This window comes from Monodon monoceros, unplaced genomic scaffold (genome assembly GCF_005190385.1).
Source record: "Monodon monoceros isolate NGI ecotype Baffin Bay Population unplaced genomic scaffold, NGI_Narwhal_1 Super_Scaffold_15, whole genome shotgun sequence".
Classification (NCBI taxonomy): Eukaryota; Metazoa; Chordata; class Mammalia; order Artiodactyla; family Monodontidae; genus Monodon; species Monodon monoceros.
The window spans coordinates 40,757,356-40,785,132 of record NW_021703771.1 but is presented as its reverse complement, the minus strand read 5'-3'; the positions used below and the strand labels follow the sequence as shown (position 1 = coordinate 40,785,132).

The 27,777-nt window shown below is 41.6% G+C and overlaps 1 protein-coding gene across 1 annotated transcript in view; it reads right to left on the bottom strand.

Moving 5' to 3' along the window:
• SLC16A10 (solute carrier family 16 member 10) overlaps positions 1–22,627 on the bottom strand; it is a 135,931-nt gene extending 113,304 nt beyond the window's left edge. Inside the window, exon 1 of the mRNA XM_029224274.1 lies at positions 22,150–22,627. Within this exon, the coding sequence (XP_029080107.1) occupies positions 22,150–22,495 (346 nt within the window). The 5' untranslated portion in view covers positions 22,496–22,627. The remainder of the gene's footprint in view (positions 1–22,149) is intronic.
• Positions 22,628–27,777: the final 5,150 nt, after the last annotated feature.

Below are 27,777 nucleotides of genomic sequence, written 5' to 3'. Positions count from 1 at the left end.
ATATCTTTTTACCTGTAAGAAAGATAATATTTTAACCTCTAGTGTATTTTATTTAGTATAAGGTAATAGAACTAAACAGTCCCCAACCATTTTACTGATTTTCTTTCTCCAAAACATTCTGTAAGCCATAAACTCTGCAGGTATTCTGGTGTTTTGGAGCATTCTGCAACTTCAGTTCCTGTTACTTGCTGACATATTTGATGTGTATTTGAACATAAATTATTGGAACATTCTTTCAACTGTCAAGTTTGATTGACTCACTTTCTGTCAAGTTATCCTAATTAACCCACAGCCTTCAAGCTTTGGGATTATTGCTGTCAATTCTGTACAGCCATTTGTTTAATGCACAGTCTGCTCTAATACCTTCCATGGTCAACCTGCAAATATAAACCCTTTTTGATTTTTACTCATTAACTAGACATTGGAAAGTGCCATGCCGTATAATCTGTATTAATGAGTGAATACAAGTTTTGCCTACTTCATATGAAGCATTCAGAAAGAACTTATTAAACAAATAAATCCTCTCAGTGAAGGACTTTCAGTTGTTCAAAAACTTCACTGAATGCCCACTATGTGTCAAGCACTGTGCTGGACAGTAGAGATATAATTGTAAACAAGGCAGACATAGATAGCCCCCGCTCTCATGGGCCTTATACATTTAGTAAGGAAGACAGACATTAACACATAATTACAACCAAACAGAGAGAAAGCTAATGCCACAATTTGTGCCTTGCACAGCACCTGCCAAAGTCAAGCTCAGTACATACTGTTATCACTACCTCAATTTCAAAAATACAAATAGTCTACCCAGTAAAGAACTATGTTAAAGTTATAAATCAGGAGTGATACAAAGGGAGGAAAAGAGATGATAGTCATGCTTCAAATCTAAATTGTGGTACAGTGGTGATGGATGCACAACACTGTGAATGTACTTAATGCCACTGAAGTGTACACTTAAAAATGGTTAACATGATAGATTTTGTTATATATATTTTACTACAATAAAATAAACAGCATTTAAAAATCGTATTAGGTTGTTAAATGTTGAATCAACTTCACCAAAGACATAGCACGTGAGTACTTCCGCATCTCAGAATGGTGCATAAAAGGTGGAGAGAAGAGAAAGCCATACAGCACACAGCTGAAAGCAGACAGAAAATGTGAAACTACTTTGCTTCAATTCTCTTCTAACCTTACTGAATTGTTCAGTTCACCTGCTCTGCTCACACAGCCTGTAGAGCACAGCTGAGACGGAAAAAAAGAAAAAAAAAAAAAAAAAAAGCCACAACCTTAGAAACGGGTTTCACTACAAATGCACAATTTCCAATATTTCCAATCTCGGTTCAGTTCTCAGAGCTCTTCTCAATCCTTTTCCTTAACAGTAATCAGCTCCCAAACCTTTGCCACTCTCTCAAATCTGCTGTTAAATCCCATGTTATGCTTAACACACACCCTCCTTCTCAGAGGAAGCAAAGGCCCCCTCAGTTTCCTGATCCTCACCAACCCTACCCCTCCATTTGTTTCCGTTCTTACTTTCCCCTCTCCAGGTCCTGAATAGGTGGCATCTCTGGCAAATGCACGGCCCCCCACCCCTCACCAGCAGCAGCAGCTGTGCTCTAAATTCCCGCATCTGTGACCTGCTCATGAATCTTATTCCATCAACTAGCCACTTGGTAAATCGACCTTCTCCCTCTGTACAGGCTCCTTCTCCTCAAGCTACTCCCATGTTTAAAAAAAATTGTTATTCCCCCCACCCCTGACCCTAATCCTCTTCTAGCTACCACCCTATTTCTCCCCTTTCTCACTTCTAAGCTTGCACCACCATCCCTACCTCCCAGTCACTGCTCCACTCCCTGCACACCCAGGCCAATGAGTGTACGCTAGCTGAAGACATCAGTGATTTCCCAATGACTCATTTCAATGGACCCTCTTCAGTTTTTTTTAAAAATAGAAAATCTCAGCCATATTTGACTTTCTTGATTGGCAGTACCACCATTCACCTAAAATCACCCAAGTGAAAAACCTGCCTTTCCAGAGTCCTTGCATACTATTTCACCTCCTCATTCAGTCACACACACACACACACATACACACACAAAAATACATAGTATTATCCTCTTGTTAAATTAAAAAATACAGGTAAGCTTATAGAATAAAATGAAAATTAAAATAAGGTGCACGAGATACAAAAACATATGTCCACACAAAGACTTGCACGCAAATGCTCATAGCAGCACTATTCATAGCAGGCAAAAGCTGGAAACAACCCAAATGTCCATCAACATGTGAATGGATAAAAAATTGTAGTACAGGCATGCAACGGAATACTACTCAGCAATAAAAAGGACGGAACTGCTAGTACAGTTGTCCCTCAGTATCTAAGAGGAGTTGGTTCCAGCAACCCAGCAGATACCAAAGTCTGCAGATGCTCAAGTCCCTTATATAAAGTGACGAAGTATTTGCATATAACCTATTCACATCCTCTTGTATACATACTTTAAACCATCTCTAGGTTGTAACCCAGCAGGACCCTCTGGGGCCTTCCCGGGACAGATCCCTCCCCCATATCCTCTGCTTTAGCTCCTCTCTGAAGTGCAGATAATAGTGTCTGACACACATTTCCTGAGTTATTTTACAGATGCTAAAGCCACCACCAAATGGAAGAAATTAACTACTTGACCATGAGCATGTAGCCCCCAGACCTAATGGCACCTGAGGATTGATAATGTTAACCCCTGTGACCCTGCCCTGTTACCTCACCATCAACCAATCAGAGAGTTGTACATGAGCTGATCACACACCCTGGGACTCCCCTCCCACACCTGGCTTTTAAAAATGTTTCACTGAAACCGATGGGGAGTTCAGGCGTTTTGACACAAGCTGTCCTAGACTCCTTGCTTGAGTCTCTGCAATAAACGCTGCGCTCTCCTTCACCACAACCCGGTGTCAGTGGATTGGCTTTACTACCTGCCCCCGGCAGACCCAATTTGGTTCAGTAACAGGTTACTTATAATACCTAATGTAAATACTATGTAAACAGTTGCCAGCATGTGGCAAATTACAGTTCCGCTTTTTGGAGCTTTCTGGAATTTTTTTTCTTTATATTTTCTATCTGTGGTTGGTTGAACCCAGGATAGCGAAACCATGGATATGGAGGGCCAACTGCATATGCAACAACATGGTAGAGTCTCAAAAGCATCATGCTGAGTGAAAGCTAGACACAGAAGAAAACATACTGTGGGATTCCATTTATAGAAAATTTTAGAAAAAGCAAAACTATAGTGACAGAAAGCAGATCAACAGTTGTCAGGGGCAGAGGTTCCAGGGATAGACTGGCTGCAAAGGGGCATGCAGCAACATCGTGGGGTGATGGAAGGCCCTGTATCATGACTGCAGTGGTGATTACATTACCTTATACATTTGTCAAAACTCATCAAATTGTAGACTTAAAATGGTGAATTTTATCATATGTAAATTATCCCTCAATAAAGCTGACTTTCAAAAGTTAAAGTGAGTCTTCTAAAATGCATCCTAGGGACTTCCCTTGTGGCGCAGTGCTCAAGAATGTGCCTGCCAATGCAGGGGACACAGGTTCGAGCTCTGGTCCAGGAAGATCCCACATGCCGTGGAATAACTAAGCTCATGTGCCACAACTACTGAGCCTGTGCTCTAGAGCCCACGAGCCACAACTACTGAGCCCGCATGCCACAACTACTGAAGCCTGCACACCTAGAGCCCATGTTCCGCAACAAGGGAAGCCACCACAATGAGAAGCCCACGTACCGCAACGAAGAGTAGCCCCTGCTCGCCACAACCAGAGAAAACCCATGAGCAGCAACGAAGACCCAAAGCAGCCAAAAATAAATAAATTTTACAAATAAAAAATATTTAAAAATAAAAAATAAAATGTATTCTACTAAAGATTTCTGTGTCTGCATTTGTTTTCCATAGCCTTAATTCATATTTTAGTTCTATGGTAATTCAGTCCTATATAGAGTATTGTGTTTCTCATAATAATACAAATCCTTCTCTAACTGACTGGAAACAATACATAGAATTCTGTTTTATTTCCAGAAACCTTATCAAGGCAACAATTAAGTGTGTGAATTTTATTATTATCAAAATGGGAGTATCCTGATTGTGATAAATAAGTAGTATGTCTCTGATTCCACCTGCATAGCAATTTCATTGACTCTCAAAAAGGTTCTTTGGGAACCTCTTGAATGAAGACCTCAAACTCCAAAAGGTGAACACTGGTCTGTCTTTGAGACACTGTACCCATGTGGAAAACATGAGACAAGGACTTCCTCCTTATTTTATTCCCTTGGGATCGAAATGTGTACTTTTCTTTATTCCCATCCCACCGCTAGCACCTAATAAATACAGTCGTTTACGCTGACTCCTTCAAAATATTTAAGGCATAAATAAATGGAACTGCTGTCAGCAAAAGACTCACTTCCTAAACAATCTATATTCAAACCAATTTTATAATGTTATCAATTTGCCTAATCCTAACAATTTGACTTCCCTGGTGGTCCAGTGGTTAAGACTTTGCCTTCCAATGCAAGGGGTGCAGGTTCAATCCCTGGTTGGGGAGCTAAGATCCCACATGCCTCGTGGCCAAAAAACCAAAACATAAAACAGAAGCAATACTGTAACAAATTCAATAAAGACTTTAAAAATGATCCACATCAAAAAAAATCTTAAAAAAAAAAAATTCTTGTCTAGTCCTAGTAACCAGAAATACATACACAAGTTGCAAGCCTTAACCTGTTAAGGCAGTTCTGTGAATCCTTAGCTGGGGTAAACCTATGAATGCTTACCACAAGATAGTGTATTAAAAACCACAAGATAGTGTATTAATGTATGTTCCCTGTGGTTCCACATACAGTTTCCAGAGTTACAGAATGATCATGCTATAATGCAGGGGAGAAAAGGGTGAAGGCAACTAGTTTCCATTCACTTATAATTAGTCTTACAAAGGCTGATTAATTATGACAGTTCCACTAACTCACTGACTTGCTTTCCAGAAATTAAGGATATTTACAGCTAAACAGAGTAATTATCCAAAGATTAGTGGCTGGTGATTAATTTATCCTCTTAAGTGACCATAAATAATAGGGATTACATTGCCTTGACATTTTTCCATAACCCATTCTCAGTTGCCACCAGACACCCAAAGTCATCATGATGAATTAGAGGAAGAGACAGTTTAATTGGATTAAGCATTACTTTTATCTGATTTTTTTCCAAAAAATAATAATAGTCTGCCTTTTGCTTTAAGTGTCTCAATATTTGTTTCCTAATCAAAGCTACAAAAAAAAAACTACCATGTATAGCAACTAATTATAATAGCATACACATAATGAACACTAAGTTATACAAAACAGTGTATTTTCAAGTCAACACCAAAAAACATACATTGCTCTTTTGTGATTCCTGACCTTTGGTATTAGCAAATCTCTCTGGTGTGTTGGCATGGGATTTAAAAGACTATATGGCTTCTGTTTCTCAAACTCTGAGGAAAAAATACTTGAGTTGGCCTTCCCTCTGCCTCCCCTCCCCATGATCACTGGATATCAAATTGACTTGTCATCAGGCCAGTACTTGCGTTCAACCCCACAAGCACAACAGTAGACAAGCATGGTCGAAACACTGCCTTAAACCCTGACATGTGCTTTAATACAGACCTTGCAAATGAAGCCAAAAGGTACTAAAAGATGAAACAGTTACTGGAAGGAAAGGTAGGGGGTAGGGGTGTCTTGGCTTACAAAATAAGGCAGATACCCTCTTCTTGCACAATCATCAATTCCCTTTCACCCACCCCCTGCTTTTACTGGTTCTTCCTCCAGGGTCACTGCACTTCCAGCACCTTCAGCTGGGCTTCAATCACAAGAGAGCAATTCAGAACCTGAATTCTGAGAGATTACAGCACAGCACGTGAGTCAACACACACGCCCACATACAGGGACTGTGCCAACCTACTCAGTAACAAGAGCGTCTGACATATCTGTTGTGCATCCAAAGCACTTTGACATTCTTTTATCTTACTTGGGTCTCACTGCTACAGCTGAGGAACTGAGGAGCTGACTCAGTTCCTAAACTCTGTGACGGCTGATCTACAAGATAACATCTTCCTGTTGAACAAGTTTTCCACCACTATCAATACTTTACATTTAAATTAGAAATATATAAATTAATTGAAGTGATTCTAAGCCACTCCTACAGGCTCTTGGTCTAGAACATCTTGAAAATAAGACTTACAGACGGGCTTAATTAATTCTACGGTGAATGCAAGAAACAGCGAGTGCAGATAGTCTCAGAGGTCACGTAAAACTAAAGGGAGAAAAAAAAAACCAAGTCTTAGGACTAAGCTTTGGAAATACTTAAGACAATGACAGTAAAAAATACAATCTGACCTTTGGAAAGTTGCAAATCTGAATTAGAGAAATCTAAATGCTGGAAAGGTTTTTTTTTTAAGGATGAAGTGTTGTTACTTTTAAATAAGATGATTTCAATGGAAACCAACTAAGCTACCTAGGAGCAGCCCCTGGGGCTTCTTGAGACAGAATTTCTCAGTTTCTATGATAACATCACATTCCTCATAAAGAGATGGGCTCTTTCCAAAGCTCTACCTCCGGCCTCAGCTCCACTCTGAGGCTCCAGGTTTACGTGTCCAGTTATCTGCTTGACATCATCCCCTGATGTCCTGCTGGCATTTCACACTCATATGTCTAACATCTGAGTCAGCCTTTCCCTGTCAACTCCTCCTCCACATGCCCCTGGTCCTGTCAGTGGCACCATCCAGGACTGTCTACATCATTTGCAGGGCTGAGTACAAAACGAAAATGTGGGGCTCCTAGTTCAAAAATTATTTAGATGCTGTCCCCAGGCATAAGCATCATCTGTTTCCATGTCACTGTCCACACGCGTCACTTGCCAGACTTCCCTCAGTCTGTCCTTTGAAATGTCTCACATCTACCCCTTCCTTCCCACTTTCACTGCTGGGCCTCAAATCTACCCCGGCTCTCAGCCAAGACCTCCTAATTGATGTTCCTCCTCTTTCTTTCCCTCTGCAACCCAGTCACAATTTTTTAAGGCACACTTCAGACATCCTTGATATCTTCCCATTGCCTATTAAATCACATACAAGCTTCTTAACTCGGCACTCAAACCTTCCATTCCCCATTCTTTCCCAGCCTTATCTTCTGGGACTTTCCTCTACAATTCCTGGGCTCTTGCCAAACCAAATTCCTTGTCATTCATTTAATGAGCCCAGTGTATAGTTGAGTATTAAAGAACCTGGGTCCTGGGCTTCCCTGGTGGCGCAGTGGTTGGGAGTCCGCCTGCCGATACAGGGGACATGGGTTCGTGCCCCGGTCCGGGAAGATCCCACATGCCGCGGAGCGGCTGGGCCCGTAAGCCATGGCCGCTGAGCCTGCGCTCCGCAACGGGAAAGGCCACAACAGTGAGAGGCCCGCGTACCGCAAAAAAAGAAAAAAAAAAAAAGATGTCTACAGATATGTTATTTACATTGCATAACACAGCCTTCGATTCAAACACCCAGCAAAAGGAGGTCTGGCTGAGTAATCTAGGGTAGATCAGTATGATAGCCGAATATCACATTTACTGAAAACATGAAGCAGGTACGCTACCTAATAAAGAAAAATGTACCTTAAAAATATTGTTCACTGAGAAACAGAAAGCAAAATATTCACATATAAATCTACAGTTCCTTATTTCCAACTTTGGAATCCCAAACCCAAAATTTTTTTATAAGATGGCATCAATACTCACTTGGAAGTAAAACATGATCTGAACTGACATGAGGGTACTTATGGTCTCTATTTGTCCCAATTACTCTGAATAGCCATATATTTTTTTGCAGAAGTATCAGTGTATTAGATTATAGGGTGCTGCCTCAGACTCCCCTGGGAGGGGAGGGACGGGGGGTAAAAAACACAGCTGTATGAACCAGGTTACTTTTTTAAAATCAAAATATTCGACCCCAAAACACATATGGCCCCAAGAATTTCAGATAAGGAACTGTGGCTCTGTGCTAATGACATCAATTGTAAATTTAAAGAGTTAAAGTTTGGTATTCCTCAGCTTTGTTGAAAAAAGTGTCTGAGGGACTTCCCTGGTGGTGCAGTAGTTAAGAATCTGCCTGCCAATGCAGGGGACATGGGTTCAAGCCCTGGTCCGGGAAGATCCCACACACCATGGAGCAACTAAGCCTGTGTGCCACAACTACTGAGCCTGCGCTCTAGAGCCCGCAAGCCACAACTCCTGAGCCCTCATGCCACAACTGCTGAAGCCCGCACACCTAGAGCCCATGCTCTGCAACAAGAGAAGCCACTGCAAGGAGAAGCCTACGCCCTGCAACGAAGAGTAGCCCCTGCTTGCCACAACTAGAGAAAGCCCAAGCGCAGCAACAAAGACCCAACGCAGACAAAAATAAATAAATAAAATAAATAAATTTATTTTTTTAAAAAAGTGTCTGAAAGGCATGCATTCTTTCAGGAAGACTCCTTATAATGCTACAACTGCAGGAGTGTGTGAAAAGACAAACCAAATCCCTCTCCAAATAATTACAAATTCCAAACCAATAAAACTGAACTAATTACAATTTCTTTTTGCTTAGATTCAAGATTTCACATTTCTGGAAAAGGGTCAGTCTTCTGTCCTACTGAGCATCATTTTACAGACACAAATTTATTGAAAGAAATGATAAACTCTCATATTTTTATAAAGAACACTGAGCTAAAATTTAGGTCATTTAAAAGCATTATTTTAAATCTTTTAGTTTAAATAGTCATTTAATATGTAACCATTTTTATCCAGGCAAAGATTTTTTTTTTTTTCTGGTGGCAACACAATGCGGCTTTGAGATTTTTTTTTTTCTGGTGGCCAGAAGCAAACTGTGGGGAATGCTCTATTTGCCTTTGCCCTCGTACAAGTAGCCTGTGTACCAGAAACACAAAAGAACCACCAAACAAGAGGATTCTTGATTAGTAATTATTTATCACTCTGGATTTAAAATTATGCATACAAACACAAATATTCATCTATTATCTCTTCTGCCCCTTCTCTAGTCCCTCTACCCGTCCCCCAAAAGAGAAATATCAATAATAATTTTCTGTGCTGTGTCTGGCTGGGGCTCAGGTATGATTAGCATCGCATGATCTAGCTCTTAGTGACTGTCCATCTGATATTAAATATCTCCATTTTGATCCAAAACAAAATGTGGCCAAATAATGTAACGTGATTTAAAATCAGTTCCCTGGGACTTCCCTGGTGGTCCAGTGGTTAAGACTACACACTTCAAATGTAGGAGCCACGGGTTCGATCCCTGGTCGGGGAACTAGGATCCCACAAAGCTGTGCGACACAGCCAAAAAAAAAAAAAAAAAAGCCTCTCCTCCTAATCTGTTTATATACAATTAACGAAAGACTGTCATTATAAAACTAAAATCAGTTCCCTTTACCAGTTCCAGCCTATTCCATAATTAACATTTTTCTCTGAGAAGAGACAAAACCTAACAACTACAATGAAAACTCCATACATCTATCATTTATTCCCACAAAACCGCTTCATCTTAGGCCAAATTTACTATTACAGTCATTAAAGTTAATACATCTAATGCTAATGGTTAATTATTTTTACTGTTATAAAAGCAACACTTGTTCAACATAGAAAAACTAGAAGCTACAGATAAACCAACAGAGACTAAGAAGCCCAAAAACCTGGCACTGGGAGGTAACTTTGGAGTTGGGGGTACTGCTGCCAAAGTTCAAGTGTTACATTACTGCAGGAAAACAACTGCAATTTTCTGCCCCCATCTGTGCTAAAACATCAATTAACTTTGTGGAATGCCATTGTTTAAACAACCATTGACAAATGTGAATCCTTTGAGATGCTGACATTTGAAATTGGAACTTGAAGTCAAAACTAATAAAAAGGATAATTAAGCAAGATGAAAAGGTTTTTACTATTAAAACCAGTCACCAGACCAACCCACCCCACTTGGCATTAGTACCTACACAGAAAAAGTCAATAAATACCTCTGTTTAATGAGTAGTGGTTTTCTACTCTAGTGAAACGTATCTCAGAATTGTTTTTTGGATCCAGTCTAAGTTGGTCACAAGACTAAATAAAATTTGACTTTCTGAACACATGCAGAACACTGTTGATGCAATTTACTCTTTAGCAAAGAAAAAAAAAAAAAAGGGTAAAGCTGAACCACAGACCAATGCACCTTTCCCTGAGTTTTATACGTTAATTTAACCACTGACCTTAGATTTAACTATCTAATGATAGAAACGCATACCTTGAACTGAATTCAAAACTCCAGTCACTGATTCTCAAGTTGGGGGACTGGAGGAGGAAGGCAGCACAGTTCCCCCTCACTAAGAGGAGCATATCAGAGAGGCACACTTAGTTTTTTGGGGGTTTTTTTTGCGGTACACGGGCCTCTCACTGTTGTGGCCTCTCCCGTTGCGGAGCACAGGCTCCAGACGCGCAGGCTCAGCAGCCATGGCTCACGGGCCTAGCCGCTCCACGGCATGTGGGATCTTCCCAGACCGGGGCACGAACCCATGTCCCCTGCATCGGCAGGCGGACTCTCAACCACTGCGCCACCAGGGAAGCTCCACACTTAGTTTTAAAAAGCGTATTCAGTATTATACTTTTGTCTTCAAAACAACAAATAAAGAATCCTAGGGGATTCCCTGGCCATCCAGTGGTTAGGACTCGGCACTTTCACCGCAGGGGCCTGGGTTCAATCCCTGGTGGGGGAACTAAGATTCCACATACCACGTGGTGCGGCCAAAAAAAAAAATCTTAATTATTTCCATAATACCACTAAAAGTAAAGGGACAAAATCTTAGCTGGTGGAAAAATAAAGAAACATGGCTTTATCTTCCGGGTATTAGGGAATCTCACTCAAAAGTTAAACTACCCTTGGAGGTGTGTTTCAAAATTTTCAACAGCTATGGGACTTTTATGTTTGGGAACAAAGCGGGTTAGAAACACTGCTTTGGTCCACATACCTTATTTCAAATCTTTATTTCATATGTATCCCCATAATTAAAAATTAGTGAAATGCAATAGCCAAGACATGGAAACAACCTACATGTCCATTGACAGATGAATGGATAAGGGAGATGTAGTACTAGGTTGACCAAAAAGTTCCTTCAGTTTTTAAGTAAAAATAAAAGATACATTTTTCATTTTCAACAAGAACTTTAAGGAACAATGTATTCACCGTTTTGTTCCACTGCCTTCTGTCATTTTTCAGGCAACTTCATAATTCCATCTTCCAAAACTTTTTCTTTTTGAGCAAAGAACTGTTCCAGGTGCCTTTTACAGTCTTACAGGGAAATGAAATTTTTTCCATTAAGAGGATTTTGTAAAGACCAAAATAAATCGAAATCCGAAGGTGCAATGTCTGGTGAATACAGCGGATGAATCAGAACTTCCCAGCCAAGCTGTAACAGTTTTTGCCTGGTCATCAAAGAAACATGTGGCCTTGCGTTATCCTCATGTAAGATTATGCATTTTCTGTTGACTAATTCCGGATGCTTTTCGTCAAGTGCTGCCTTCAGTTGGTCTAACTGGGAGCAGTATTTCTTGGAATTAATCGTTTGGTTTTCTGGAAGGAACTCATAATAGAGGACTCCCTTCCAATCCCACCATATACACAACATCACCTTCTATGAATGAAGACCAGCCTTCGTTGCGGTTGGTGGTGGTTCATTTCGCTTGCCCCACAATCTCTTTCGTTCCACATTACTGTACAGTATCCACTTTTCATCGCCTGTCACAATTTATTTTAAAAAACGGAACGTTTTCATTGCGCTTAAGTAGAGAATTGCAGGCAGAAATATGGTGAAGAAAGTTTTCTTCACTTAACTTATGTGGAACCCAAATATCAAAGCGATTAACATAACCAAGCTGGTGCAAATGATTTTCAGCACTTGATTTGGATATTTTGAGTATGTCGGCTATCTCCCACATGGTATAACTTTGATCGTTCTCAATGCCTCGATTTGATCACTATCAACTTCAACTGGACTACCGACCGTGGAGCATTGTCCAGTGAGAAATCTCCAGCACTAAACTTCGCAAACCACTTTTGACACATTCGATCAGTCGCAGCACCTTTTCCATACATTGCACAAATCTTTTCTTTACATTTGATTTGCATTTTTACCTTTCTTGAAATAATAAAGCATAATATGCCGAAAATGTTGCCTTTTTTCTTCCATCTTCAATATTAAAATGGCTACACAAAAATTCACCAATTTTGATAAGTTTTTTTTTAAGTGCACGCTGATATGACAGCTGTCACAATACAATCCAAAAAATTGTTTCTAATGAACTTAAAGACAACTAAGCACTGTTAGAGTCAGCTTACAGAAAAACCCAAACTTTTTGGCCAACCCAATATATATATATACAATGGAATACTACTCAGCCATTAAAAAGAATGAAATAATGCTATTTGCTGCAACATGGACACAACTAGAGATTATCATACTAAGTTAAGTAAGTCAGAAAGAGAAAGACAAATACCATATAATATCACTTGTATGTGGAATCTAAAAATATGACACAAATGAACCTATCTATGAAACAGAAACAGAATCACGGACATAGAGAAGACTGGTGGCTGCCAAGGGGGAGGGGGTTGGAGGAGGGATGGAGTGGGAGGTTGGGGTTAGCAGATGTAAGCTTTTATATATAGAATGGATAAACAACAAGGTCCTATATAGCAAAGAGAACTATATTCAATATCTTATGAGAAACCATAATGGAAAAGAATATAAAAAAAGAATAATTCAGTTATATGTATAACTGAATCACTTTGCTGTACAGCAGTAATTAATACAACATTGTAAATCAACTACACTTCAATTAAAAAAACTTAGTGGGACTTCCCTGGTGGCACAGTGGTTAAGAATCCACCTGCCAATGCAGGGGACACGGGCTCGATCCCTGGTCCAGGAAGAGCCCACATGCCACGGAGCAACTAAGCCTGTGCGTCACAACTACTGAGCCTGCGCTCTAGTACCCACGCACCACAACTACTGAGCCCACATGCCTACAGCCCGTGCTCCACAACGAGATGCCACCGCAATGAGAAGCCCGCAAACTGCAAAAAAGAGTAGCCCCCGCTCACCGCAACTAGAGAAAGGCCGCGTGCAGCAATGAAGCCCCAACACAGCCAAAAAATTTTTTAAATTTTAAATTTAAAAAAAGAAAATCATGACTACATTAATATAAGCATGTAATAAAGTTAGAAATTCTATCTGGCCACCTTCTTAAAAAAATGAAAAAATAAAATAAAATTTAAAAACTTAGTGAAATGAAAAAAGACTTCAATTTGGGAATAAGGCAAGTCACCTCCTCAATTTCCTAGTTCTAGTTCCTACATGCAAGGTGGAATGCAGTCATTTTGCTGTTAATGAAGATAACTTAGCTAAGGTATGATCACACACATCTGGTACACAGATAACTAGGAGCACTGCTTTCCTCCATTACTCCAGTCCTAGAGGGTGGCTCTGTGTAGTGCTTCTGCACAGGTCCCAGGAGAGCTGGAGTTGTTCCTTCTGAAACACTGCCAATAAAAACACCCACAGTTGTGCCTGGGTGGCACCAGGCTAGACGGGTGCTCAGAGCTGGGGTGAGCTGACTGTTGGAGCAGTGTTTGGGGTTTCGTTTTTTTTCGTTAAGGTTTGTTTCACTTCAATATGAGATCAGATCTCTAGCTGGGTTGTGATAACTCTAAATGGAATGGATTGGACGACTTCACAGGATTTCTGATAACTTGGGTAGGAGACACTAAAGGTTCTAGAGAACATTTAGGTAAATATGCAGAAAATAGTTTCAAGGGGATAAAAAGGCAGTATTCTACATTTCAAGACAACTTTAACAGAAGGATAAATCTTTGTCCAGATAAAAAGATGCTCTTAAATTCAACTTAACGGATGTAAATACTGATATCATGTGTCCCAACCTTAAACCGTGCAAGTTGCAACTTCACTATCTATAAATAGAGGTAATGACACACTACAATGCTACTCTAAAAAATAAAATTGAGTAATGTATATGAAAACTCTTTCTTTATGGTAAAGAACTATGCAAATTATCACTTAAACAAATATGGATTGTCTTAAAAGTGCCTTTCACAGAATGCTAGATTAGGATGGGTTGAAATTAGGTTCTATGTCTTCCACTCTACTCTAAGCTTAATTCATAACTCATTTGAATTCGTGCTACCCCCAAAACATTCCACATGCATCCCCCCAAAACATAACAACAGTTGCATAAAAACATTGTTTACCCCATAGTTGTGATAAAAGAAATAAAATGGCCAACCATTTCATCAGAACCTTATAAGGACCAACAACCACACTGAAGAGAGGAGTGGCACACATAAAGTCACAGAGGCAAAGACAGCAGGACAGATTTGGAAAAGTGCAAGACCGTCGGCTAGGCTGGAGCGTAAAAAGCAAGGAGGGAGAGGGAATTCCCTGGCGGTCCAGTGGTTAGGGCTCCATGCTCCCACTGCAGGGGGCCCGGGTTCAATCCCTGGTCAGGGAACTAAGATCCTGCATGCCGCGCAAGATGGGAGAGAGGTGAGAAGCAAGGCTAGAGGGTCAGGCAAGGGCCAGTGCTCAAAGGCATTTGGTTTTCCCAGAACTAATGGGTATCACTGATGGCTTTTAAATAGAAAAATGATATGGTCCAATGTTTCAGAAAAACCACTCACTTGTATAACTGAGGACAGGTAGACCAGTTAATGGGTTATGGCAATAATTGAGGCCAAAAGTAATGAAGGCATGAATTAAGGCACAGCACTAAAGGAAAAGACAGGGATTGACTTATGAGGCATTAAGGAGGTAAACACAAAAGGACTGTCTAATTTAATGAAATAGGAAAGGAAAGAGGAGAAATAAGAAATTAAGATGGATTCCAGGTTTCTGACATGAGCCATCAGAGGTGTTATGCACTGAGAGAATTCAGAAGGAAGGTTACGCCTATCCACAGGTGGGCTGTTGTTTTTGGTGGCAGGTGAACACTAAGTGGGGTGGCTAAGAAATGAGTTCATTTTAGCTAAGTATGATGTACCTGTGCATCCAAATGGAATTTTCTAGAAATAGGTAATATGGGTCTTGAACACAAAGAAGAAATTTGGAAATAACAGCCCAAGATAGTGGCTGGAGCCACAGGGCATATAAGACACCCAGGGAAGGCAAGAAAAGTGAAGCAAGCACATGGCCTGGGACCAAGCCTCAAGGAACTGCAACATGGATCCAACGAGGACCCATAGGGCTTCCCTGGTGGCGCAGTGGTTGAGAGTCTGCCTGCCGATGTAGGGGACACGGGTTCGTGCCCCGGTCCGGGAGGATCCCACATGCCACGGAGCAGCTGGGCCCGTGAGCCATGGCCGCTGAGCCTGCGCGTCTGGAGCCTGTGCTCCACAACGGAAGAGGCCCCAGCAGTGAGAGGCCCGCGTACCGCAAAAAAAAAAAAAAACAAGGACCCATATAAAAATGATACAACAAATCACATCAAGAGCACAGAGTACAATTTATTCTAAAAGACACCTCAAAACCTCTCCTGAAATAATTCATACACTTTTATTTTTGGTTGAGTTGGTTCTTTAGACTGTTAATTCTATTGATAAAAATTCTATGATAAAACACGACAGAAATACTCATATTGTTGTACTTAATCAGAATTCACTACACACTATTTACACTTTTCAGTCTTGCTCTGAACTCAGAAACATTCTGGAAACAGAGTATGAAATGCTCACACCATGCTCATGTCTTTATTATTCCAAAATCCCGGAACAATTTTTGTGGTCTAATAACTTATTTTAACAGGCAGTTTAGATGAATTCACATGGAATATAAGGTTGGATGTTTTAAGACGGAAGAGAATGAAGGAAATTCAAGCATCGTAACAGCTGCCATAAGTGAGTTCTCTTGGCTTTTCAACCTCTCTTTGAGTGCAAATAAGAGTCAGGTATTTTCCTTATAGTGAAACATGTATATAGTATAGGACCACGAATCAGATCATTCGTTCACTGAAACCATCTTAAGAAAACACCATTACCAAAAATTTTCCTATGACATAGAAATGGTTAGCTATGCAGACAGCTTTCCCCACCAAAAATAAAGCCCTCTCCATAAAAACCAGACATAGCAGTTCAGTTCTGAGCTATAGCCAAAACCTCCTGTAAGTTCAGGTGTAGCATACAATTGCAGTATGTATATATCAGCATAATATCAGTATGTAAATGCAAAAGCTTTTTTTAAAAAAAAACCTTCAGGAAGAGCTAACTGACTTAAACTTTCAGAGGTGCTAGTAAGACCACGTTGAGAAGTGTTGCACGATGCATTCATCCCTAAATGCTACTAAAACTCCTCCTTTGTGATTATAACTATCTGAAGAGCAATCTACCTCCACACAGGGAAGGCAGAGTTGCGTTAATGATTATAACCAAAGAGCGTCCCTTTTTGGACCTTTTTGATTGCCTACTTTCCTTTAAAACTGAATTGAATTTTTAATACCTTGATTTATACTTGAAAATATCCAAAAGAGGAAGATAATGTGCAGTGTTTCTCAAACTTATTTAACCACAGGCCTCTTCTTTAAAGAAAGGCTATTAAAGAACACATTTTGGGAATTAATAAAAGAAGTAGGGGTCTTCTTGACCAAGCCTCTGGACCACAAAGACATAATTTCTTCAAAAGAATATCACTAATGACCCTAAATACTGATTCTGAAAACATACTTGTTTTAAATAGTTAGTTTTTAAACGTCAATATACCACTAAAATATTTTTTTCTTTTTCCAGGAAGAAAGTAGATAAGTAAACTAGACTAATACCCTAGTAAGATCCCAGAGAATATCCACAGCACTGTGTCAGGAAGCTAAAAGAACCCTAGAATCTTTCTCAGTTCCATGAAGGAACTAAAAATAGGTTTTCCAATAACCAAAGTTAAAGCAAAGTTGCAATTTCTAAGGGAAAACAATGTTCCAGTTAATTGTAGTATCTGTTTTAGTTTTCCCAAAAGTGTCTGACTTCCCCCTATCCGGGCAAGAAGCACGTACATATGAACAGATAAAACTTAACTGAAAAGAGACAACTCAAGCTCAGCTTGCTCCCTCTGATGGACCTTTCTAACACAGCAGTATGTGCAAGGCATATCTCTGAGTGCCATATCAACAGCAGCCAGAATAACGTAATAGGGCTGTGATGCACTCAACATTTTTAATTGGATCTACTGCCTAAATCGGAGTTCGGCTTTCTTCCCCTTTCCAAAGTCTTAATTTCACCAAGTGAGATTTATTGCCACAGAGAAAGAGGCCATCCAATGCCTTTCCCAGCCTCCACCGTTGGTGGGAATTTCCTTAGAATTTCAGCCTCTTACATTAAGACTGAGTCCTGGTATACTGCAGAGAGAAGTACTCTGTTTACTTATTTGTATCCCACAGCAGATCAAAAGGGAATCAGCTGTTCTCCTTGGGAACAGCTGACTTCCTCTCTCTATTACCACCTCCAGTGCCCAGCACAGAGGGTGTCAGATACTTGGTAAACATTTGTAGAATGAATAAGGAGTAACATTAAGATGTGTAAACTCGCTTATACCTTAGTGTGAATGAATTTCTCCACGCCCTTTTCCTGAGAAATTTTGGGTGGATCATCAGTGACACAGAAAGAGGTAAGAGAGCCCTGAAGAGAAAAAGTAAAGCCTGAGGAAGGTTCCTCTTCAGTTCTGCCTGGAAGTACTGTCCTGGTATGGATCAGTTTAAAGGAGCCTGGTTCTTCAAAGGAAACCCCAGACTTCTTCTTGAATGCCATGTGAAATTATCTTGCTTCTCCGTGAACATCTCCCTATACTTCAAAAACCTAATTCTTTCTGGGCTTCCCTGGTGGCGCAGTGGTTGAGAGTCCGCCTGCCAATACAGGGGACACGGGTTCGTGCCCCGGTCTGAGAAGATCCCACATGCCGCGGAGCGGCTGGGCCCGTGAGCCATGGCCGCTGAGCCTGCGTGTCCGGAGCCTGTGCAACGGGAGAGGCCCCAGCAGTGAGAGGCCCGCGTACCGCAAAAAAAAAACCTAATTCTTTCTTTTTTAATTCTGGCCACGCCGCACGGCTTGCAGGATCTCCGTTCCCCAACCAGGGACTGAACCCGGGCCACAGCAGTGAAAGCACCAAATCCTAACCACTAGACCACCAAGGAACACCCAAAAACCTATTTCAACGAGACATCAACAACTGGCAACTGCTTACTGACAGCCAAGTAAGACCAAGAAACAGGGACCCTAATCTTTCAGACCTCTTTTCTAATGCCAGGATTCTCGGTATAGTACTCAATCAATTTCTAACGCTTGAATTAACCAAACATAAAGAACACTGGATTAGCAGAATGTTACCTAGCCAATGCAATATGATCAAGCATTAAAAACCTAGCTTCTGAAGTCACATAAACCTGAGGTTGAACCCTGGCTCCACCACTTACTTAATCTCTATAAGCCTGAGTTTCCACATTGGAAAAGAAAGATTAAATAAAGCCTATCTCGGGACTTCCCTGGTGGTCCAGTGGGTAAGACTCCATGCTCCCAATGCAGGCGGCCCGGGTTCAATCTCTGGCCGGGGAACTAGATCCCACATGCATGCCGCAACTAAAGATCCCGCATGCCACAACGAAGACCCGGCACAGCCAAATTACATAAATAAATTAAATAAATAATAAATAAAAGCTCAACAGATAAGTTTCTTTAAAAATAAATAAAGCCTATCTCATGGAGTTGCAGTAAGGTTTAAAATAGGAGTGCATGTAAAGTGCTTAGCACTCGGCCTGGCACATGTGAAGTTCTCGAGAAATATGAACCATCATTTGGAAGCCTAGGTTCCCATTCCAACACCACCTCCCTGTGTACCCTTGGGCTTATAATTATAAAGAAGCTAATGAACACGTGGAGACTGCCCTCTAATGCCGGAATTATCAATCATGAATAACGTAATAGGAAATGGACCGAGGGCTTCCCCGGTGGCGCAGTGGTTGAGAATCTGCCTGCCAATGCAGGGGACACGGGTTCGAGCCCTGGTCTGGGAAGATCCCACATGCCGCGGAGCAACTAAGCCCTTGCGCCACATCTACTGAGCCTGCGCGTCTGGAGCCCGTGCTCCGCAACGAGAGGCCGCGATAGTGAGAGGCCCGCGCACCGCGATGAAGAGCGGCCCCCGCTTGCCGCAACTAGAGAAAGCCCTCGTACAGAAACGAAGACCCAACACAGCCAAAAATAAATAAATTAATTAATTTTTAAAAAATGAAAGAGAAAAGGAGGGAGAGGATATGGAATGCACGGGCTCTAGTCTCTCTGTTCCAGACTTCGAAACTTTGAAAAAATAAAAGCCTTAAACAGTTCCAGATATGTTTTACGTTGTACTTGAAGTTAGCATACGTTTGATCACAGATGACTCAGTATTAGAATATCCAAATAAAAAAGGCTGAAGAGTCAAACTTCAAAGCAGGTGTTCTCAAACACTTCAGGGCCTACTGTAGATGAGACTTTATATGAAACACGTGTGTGTGTGTGTGTGTGTGAGTGAGTGTGAGAGAGATGGAGGGAGGGAAAGAGAAAGTGGGGAGAGAGAGAATGAGAGGAAGGAAGAAGGGAGCAAAGAAAGGAGAGAGAGACAGAAGGGGGGTGGATCTCAACATTAACTGGCTAAAAGACTATCCTGTCACCATTTTTTCACCGATGAGGTGACCTCAGACCTTAAAGTTTATCTGCTGTACATGTTTCACATATCGACCAAGTACAAGTACAGGCTTTTGTGCCATCTAGCTGGGGTGTTACACAGGGCCATTACAAGTGCACAGGGCCCCTCTGCAGGAATTAGATAAAAGGCACCCAGAGCACAGGCTGGTTTCCAGTCACCACTGACCCTGAATTGTGTACCTTTGTGCAAGGGCACAACCAACCACACATGGCAGTCATGCAGATGAGCACAAAGATCTTCAGTATTTAGCTGGCACCCCTGTATACTTGTTTGTGTGGTACACACCCCCCACACACACAAACACGGCTGAAAGCCATCAAGGATTTAAATGAGTAAATGGAGAAAGACATTCAACAAAACTGAAAATAGAGAGTTTCAAAAAGTTCAAGAGAGCAGGTCCCTGTGGCCTCCCTCCCCTTCAGCTACCCAGAATTGGCCTGTTGTAGCAATGGGAACCTTGGGGACGGTAGAGATACAGAGGCTTCGACACTGCAAAACTCTGATCCCTGGTAAAGCTATGGTCTCTCTCCAGCAGTTGCTCACTCTCTCTCAAAAAAAGTTAGGAAGGAGAAAAAATAAGAGACTCCACAGATACCAATGGATCTACTCACCTGGGTTTGCAAAACCAGTGGTAAACAAAAGACTGTTTTGTTTTGGTGTTTTGACTTCAATAAGCATCTGTAATCCCAGGCAAGAATATGCTAAATGCTGAAGGACCTAGTCTTAAAATGTTGACTCTGTGAATTCTGCCTCCTTGGGCTTTTCCCTCCCAGATACCTGATACTCATAGAGAAAAGACACAAAATAATTTTTGTTTACTGCTACATATGCATATCTATCCTGATAAACTGTACAATAGTTGCCTTCCAAGCAGGTACATCATATTACATTTTGAACACTTTTGTATCCTGTGACCTGCAGAACACAATAGCTTTAAAAGCTATTTAAGGAACAGAAATTCCAGGTTAAATATGGTACCTGATTCACATGCGCAAGGAGCCAATGTACAAGAATATGCATGGCAGCATTGTCTATAGTAAATTTGGAAGTAACCTAAATGTTTATTAAAGGAAAAATGCATATAAAGTATAATATATTCATACAATGGAAAACTATGAGTTAAAACGTAAAGAATTTAAGCTACCAGCTCAAATTGAGGTATTATGGGGATAAACTGCAAACAATGCAGAGTAGAAGAAAAGCTGAATAATGATACATATAGTATAATACTCTTTATATATAAGGCTTTAAAACTCCCAACATTACCTCTCTCTTAGAATTTGTTACGAGTCTTATGTATTTTTTGTATGCACACTAAAGACCTAAGGAAAACTCTAAAAATAAACGAAAATTAAAGTTAAAAAAAAAAAAAAAAGACCATTAACCATATAGTTGCCCAAATGGCAAAGAGGGAGCCTGATTTAGTAATGGAAATCACTTGGCCCTTTAAGTCATAAGATGTGTGTCTTATCTCCATTCTGGGCTCATTAGGACACTTTATTTCAACAAGCTTCACTTTTCTCACCTAAATGGGGTTGACAACGCCCGCCTTGCAGGATGACATGAAATAATGTATGTAAAGGCATTATACAGAAGGTCTTGGATTTGGTAGATCAGGTAATAACCAACTCTCTACACAGAAAAAAAATTTTGAGTCTGCACCTTTTTCATCTAATTTGGTATATGATTAAATATGACAAAGAACACACTAGGAAAGGGCAACCCTTCACCTCCCTCTTCCCAGTCCCTGATCTGGCTGTCTCCTATATTTAGCAGAGTGACAACCCCTTCCCCCCACCGCAAAAAAAAAACAAAACGCCACGAAACCGTGGTTCCTTCAGGGCCCCCTTCCGAACTCCCGTGACCTTGGAATACATATCTTTCATCTCGCCAACGCTGCCTCCCCGCAACACAAACAGCCCTCTGCAGCGCCGGGAGCAGATGAACAAAAACCCAACCGTCACGGTCACGAAAGAGACCGTAAAAATGACGGAGCGGTGTAATAGGGTTTGGAAGGGTCTGTTTGTTTTCAAAAATTCAGAGAAAGTCTACCGCAGACTCTTAGCCCCTATTCTGCAGAGAGGAAAGCAGGAAGATCTAGGCAAATAAGTTTTGCGACTTGTTTCCAAATACAGTGCCTACATCTGGATTCAACACAAAGACAGGCGCACCGAGCAGGCTGCTTTTGCAACTGGACAGACCCACCCCTCACAACCTCCGCACACACGGACCCACAGAGGCGCACTAGGCGGCGCCGACGCTCGCTCCGCACGCGGGATGCCCGGGGGTCCCCGCGCCAGCCCCCTCGGGGATGGCCGCGGCGGGTGCTGTGCCTCACCTGTCTTGAAGACCATCTTGTCATCGTCCTTGGACCCGAAGGTCTTCAGCATGGACACGAAGAGCACCCCGCAGGCGTTCTGGATGCCGAACACCGACCCGTTGCACCACATAGCCGCCAGCATCACCAGCCAACCCCAGCCGCCCTCAGGGGGCTCAAGGGGCTCAGCGCCCGCCGGCCCCGCCGGCCCCGCCAGCTCTACCTCCACCTTCTCGGCCCCCGCCGCCTCCGGGCCATCCAAGGGTCCCGGGCCGGGCAGCGGAGCGGCCCCTGGGGGCGCAGGGCCGGGCGGCTGCGCCTCGCTCGGCCCCCGCGCGGCGGCGGGCTCCTCCTGGGAGGGCACCATGGCCCGAGGCGGCCCCCTCGGGGGCCGGGGAGCGCGAGGGGCGCGAGTTCCCGGCAGGCTCGCGGAGGAGCCGCCGAGTTGGGTTGGCGGGCTAGTGAGGCCGAGGTGAGGGTGGTGGAGGCCCCCGTGGGCAGGCGGCGCAGGACTAAGACTCAAGCCTCCTGGTCCACAGCCCCGCACCCTGACTGAGCAGGCGGCTGGGCAGCCCGGTCTTAAAGACGCCCGCCCCCCCGCCCCACCTCCTGGGGGCGTGGTCGGCGGTGGGACCTGCCCCGGCCCACCCCCCTCCCGCGGCGCGCGGAGCCAGGTGCCTGCGGGTGGCTGTATCTGCGCGCGCGTTTGCAGCGGGGCCTCCTCCTACCCGGCGGGGGTCACAGATGTGTAGGTCACCCCGCCACAAAGTGTTAACGGAAGGGGCGCGTCTCCTCCTAGGTGCACGCTGGGTGGATCATCAGGACCACAGTGCGGGACCTTCTTTAGCCTCAGCTCACTGACAGCCTCACGACTAAACTAACATTGTCTCTTTGTTTTCTTTTTGTTTTGTTTTTTGGCATTCACCTCTTATTACTAATTCTAATACATAACATACGTTATGCCACCTGCTGACTTAAAAAGGAAGTCGGAAAGATTAGAGGCCTTGTTTAATTTCTCCTGCATTCATATGCAATTTCCTGTGAATACTTGGCATAATGAACAGGCTTATTTTGGAAGACTGTTATACCAGTCTTCAAATAACAAACATTTTTGATAGACAGCTGAAAAACACTAAACTACAGCACAGTTGTTTGTACTTTAAACAAACACTAGCACCTGTATTCGACTCTTCCGTCTCCCTGAAGCATGGAGCAACAATGTATGTAAAAGAAATGAAGAGTAACTAGCTGTGCAACATTGAGCACAATTTTTTTTTTTTTTTTTTTTTTTTGGCTGCACGGGGTCTTAGTTGCTGCATGCATGGGGGATCTAGTTCCCAGACCGGGGATAAAACCTGGGCCCCCTGCATTGGGAGCATGGATTCTTACCCACTGGACCACCAGGAAAGTCCCTTGAGCACAATTCTTAATTTCTCAGTTACTCAAATTCTTCACTTCGAAGTCAAAATATGCTAGTTACTTTATGATGGAGCACACAAATGAGTGTGATTGATCACATTTCTGCCTCTATCTGTTCAAAATCTAGTAGAGAGAAGTCCTGGGATAGGAGTGTCGGATAATAAGTGTTACAACACATATACAACAAAGAGAAGTGGGATGGAACCATTAAATTCTCTTCAAAACGCTAGAGAAGAACTTATACAGCAAATAGCCTTTGAGCTGAACCCTGAATCATACAGGGAACTTCAGTGGACAAAGATAGGGGAAGACCCTTCTAGGTAAATAGCAGAAGCTAAGGGAAAGCAGGGTGTACTTGAGGAACAGGGAACAAAGCTCAAGTATATGTCTTAGGGATGGGATTAGAATGGTAAACTAAAGAACAGTCGCCCAAGTGCACAAAAATGAATGTACAAGGATGTTATTCCAGCACTGTTGGAAATAAAAAGTGGAAGCAAAAGTGTGCATCAGTAGAGAATTGATTAAATACGTACTATATAACCACTAAAAGTTATGATGTTCACCTCTGTTGACTTTGAAAGTCACAACATTTCATTGAGCAAAGAAAGCACATCCAAAAAAAATGGTATGGATTATAACACAAAATATAAAATAGATATCCATGAGTCAATATTGATATAAGTAAATGATTAAGTACATAAATAAGGGGGGAATAAACACCTCCTTGCCTGACCTTCTTTCCCCTCTTTTGAATGGTGAATTCTCACTCTATCTTCAAGGCTTAACTCTAAAAGGAAGTCACCTTTATCAATTCTCCCTCCAGGCTTCCATATTTTATTTATAACACTTTTCACAGTCAGCAGAGTGGTTTTCAGTCTCCTTAACTAGAGTAAGAATTTTCAGACGGTCAGATGATGTCTCATGGAGCTTTGAACCATAGCACCACGCACAGTGTAAGTGAACAACAAATAGTTGTTGAACCAAATTGAATTGAATTTAAAAAAATTTTTTTAAGAATCACACAGCATGAAATTGATCACATCAACTTCATCCCATATTTTCAGGTGGAAAATCGTCAGTATTTTTTAAACAACATGAATTTATTTCCCAATTATAAAAGTAATACATGCTCGCTATAGTAGATACCATAAAAAATAATAAAAATTTTAAAATTTATTATTACACCACTCATATAACCTCTCTTAACATTTAATAGTTTTTAATTATTTATGTATTCATGGAAGATAGAGCATCAGTTTTGTAACTACCATTATTGCATATTTCCCCTATAAACTATGGTATGGCATCGTAAAAAAAATTACGAGTCTTTTAACCCTTAATGAAAATTGCTACATCCAAGATGATGAATGAAACATAAAGAAGCCCAATGAGATGAGGATGCCCAGTAGACTTTGCCGCAGGCCATCTTCAAAGGTCCATGTGACTTAGATTTGTACATCAGCAAAGTTATTTACCAGTTACCACATGTTATGAGTCTTCAGGACTGCTCACAAAGCTACAAATCTACTATGTTTCCTTCCAGTCTTTTTTTTTTCTTTACATTTTTAAATAAAATCAGAATCACGGTATTGTGGACTGTGTACCCTCCCCCCACCCAGGCAAAAAATCGTATTGAAGCCTTAATCCCCAGTACCTTAGGATGTGACTGTGTCTGGAGATAGGGCCTATAATAAAGGTAATTAAGTTAAAATAAGTTAGAATGAGGCCATTAGAGTGGGCCCTAATCCAAGCTGACTGGTGTCCTTATAAGAAGAGGATATTATGACACAGAAAGAGAGAGACACAAGGGAAAACCATGTGAGGCCACAGGAGGAAGGCAGCCATCTGCAAGCCAAGGAGAGAGGCCTCAGAAGAAAACAAACAAACCTGCTGACACCTTGATCTTGGACTTCTATCCTCCAGATCTGTGAGAGATAAATTTCTATTGTTTGAGCCAGCCAGTCTGCAATATTTTGTTATGGCAGCCCTAGTAAACTAATATACATAACTAAGCAAAATTTTGTACACTGCATTCTTTTCACTTAAGCCATTGTATCATAAATAACTTCCCATGTTATTAAATATTCTTCTAAAACATGTTTAGTGGCTATATAGGCTTCAACTATAGAGATGGACCATAACTGATTTAACCATTTCCTATCACTGCACATATAATTTATTTCCGGTTTTTCACGATTATAAATAATACTGTAATAAACATCCTTACACACAAATATTTATCAGCATCTGTGATAATTTTTTTTTTTTTTTTTTTTGCAGTACTCGGGCCTCTCACTGTCGTGGCCTCTCCTGTTGCGGAGCACGGGCTGCGGATGCGCAGGCTCAGAAGCCATGGCTCACGGGCCCAGCCGCGCCGCGGCATGTGAGATCCTCCCGGACCGGGGCACGAACCCGTGTCCCCTGCATCGTCAGGCGGACTCTCAACTACTGTGCCACCGGGGAAGCCCTGTGATAATTTTTTAAAATAAATTTCTAGATGTGAGATTACTGGTGAAAAGCACATGCATATTTTAAGAAACTAAACACGTGGATAAATTTTAAAGCAACTTTGTCAGTTTATAACCCCACCAACACTATATGAGAATGCCATGTTAGTGCCCCTCAGGAAGTATGGAATAATATGATTATTTTTAAATCCTGCCAATTTAGGATTAAAATGAAATTTCATTATTAGTTTATTTTTCAAATCTTTAGCTATAAGTGACAAATATATTTATTAATCATCTGAATGTCCTTTTTTATAAATGGTCTCTTGATAGTCATTCTCCACTTTTCCCAACAGGGAAATTGCTGTTTTTTTCTTAGTGATGTTTACTAATGTTTCTCATATAAGTTCCATGCATTTCTCATTAGGATTATTCTCAGACATTTCACTTTCATGTTGTTGTTGCTGTTGATGTCGTTGTCACTGCTTTTGTGAATGAATTTTTTTCCATGAGAACTTCTAACTGGTTGTTGCTAATACAGTAAAAAACAATTGTTTTTATTTTTACTTTGGTCTAACTTTGACGGTAAAGCATTATCGACTACATTAAGATAATGAACACCAGCCTAATAAAAAAAAGAAACCTCTTATCATGTTATAGCTTGTTAGATCCAATCCTACATCTTAAATGGATAAGTTTTAACTATGTGTACACATTTACCCATTTTACATTCCTAATTGAAAGTAACTTCAACATTTTTTTCTAATGCAAACAACTTCTAATGCAATGACTTCTCCCTTCACATATTTTATTTTTATATAAAATGTCTTTAAAAGCAAACACTGTGCATTAGTTTTTATACTGTTGATTGTTCAATAAGTCTTCTCAAACCCCTATTAGGGGATCCAAAACCAGGTTAAGAAGGTTGAATAATCTTCAGAGAAGATGTCTCCAAACTGTGCTATGCTGACACCCTCCAAAAGAAGACACAGGCTATGGTGGCAAGAGCACTTGGAATCAGAAGATGAGCTTTGTCACTTCACCATCTGTGTGACCTTGGCCCAGTCACTTGCCTAACTGCAGGTCAGTTTTTTTTGTTTTTGTTTTGTTTTAATTAATTTATTTATTTATTCAATTTTGTCTGAGTTGGGTCTTCATAGCTGTGCGCTGGCTTTCTCTAGTTGCGGCAAGTGGGGGCTACTCTTCGTTGCGGTGCATGAGCTTCTCATTGCGGTGGCTTCTCTTGTTGCAGAGCACAGGCTCTAGGCGCACGGACTTCAGTAGTTGTGGCCCGCGGGCTCAGCAGTTGTGGCTTGCAGCCTCTTGAGCTCAGGTTCAGTATTGTGGCACATGGGCTTAGTTGCTCTGCAGACTGTAGGTTCTTACCGGACCAGGGCTCGAACCTGTGTCCCCTGCATTGGCAGGTGGATTCTTAACCACTGTGCCACTAGGGAAGCCCGCAGGTCAGTGTTTGAAACCCAAACACAATTCCTCGGCCTCTAACCCCAATCCATCCACCCCACACTCCATACTGACAGGGCTACCTCAGTCATACTACAGTTTACCTCAGATATATTTTAGTATCACTAAAGAGGTTTGGGGAAACCCATTCTTTAGCAGCATTTTCTTCGCAAATATTCTGGAACGAGAACTGTGGATTAGATACTTAATCAGCTTCATTTGCAGAGGGTAACACTGTGCAACCCTATCCCGAATTGTAGGAGTGTGTCCTATTGGGGGCCTGTGGTTCCCCATGCTTTGACCATCTACACCAAGTGTCCCC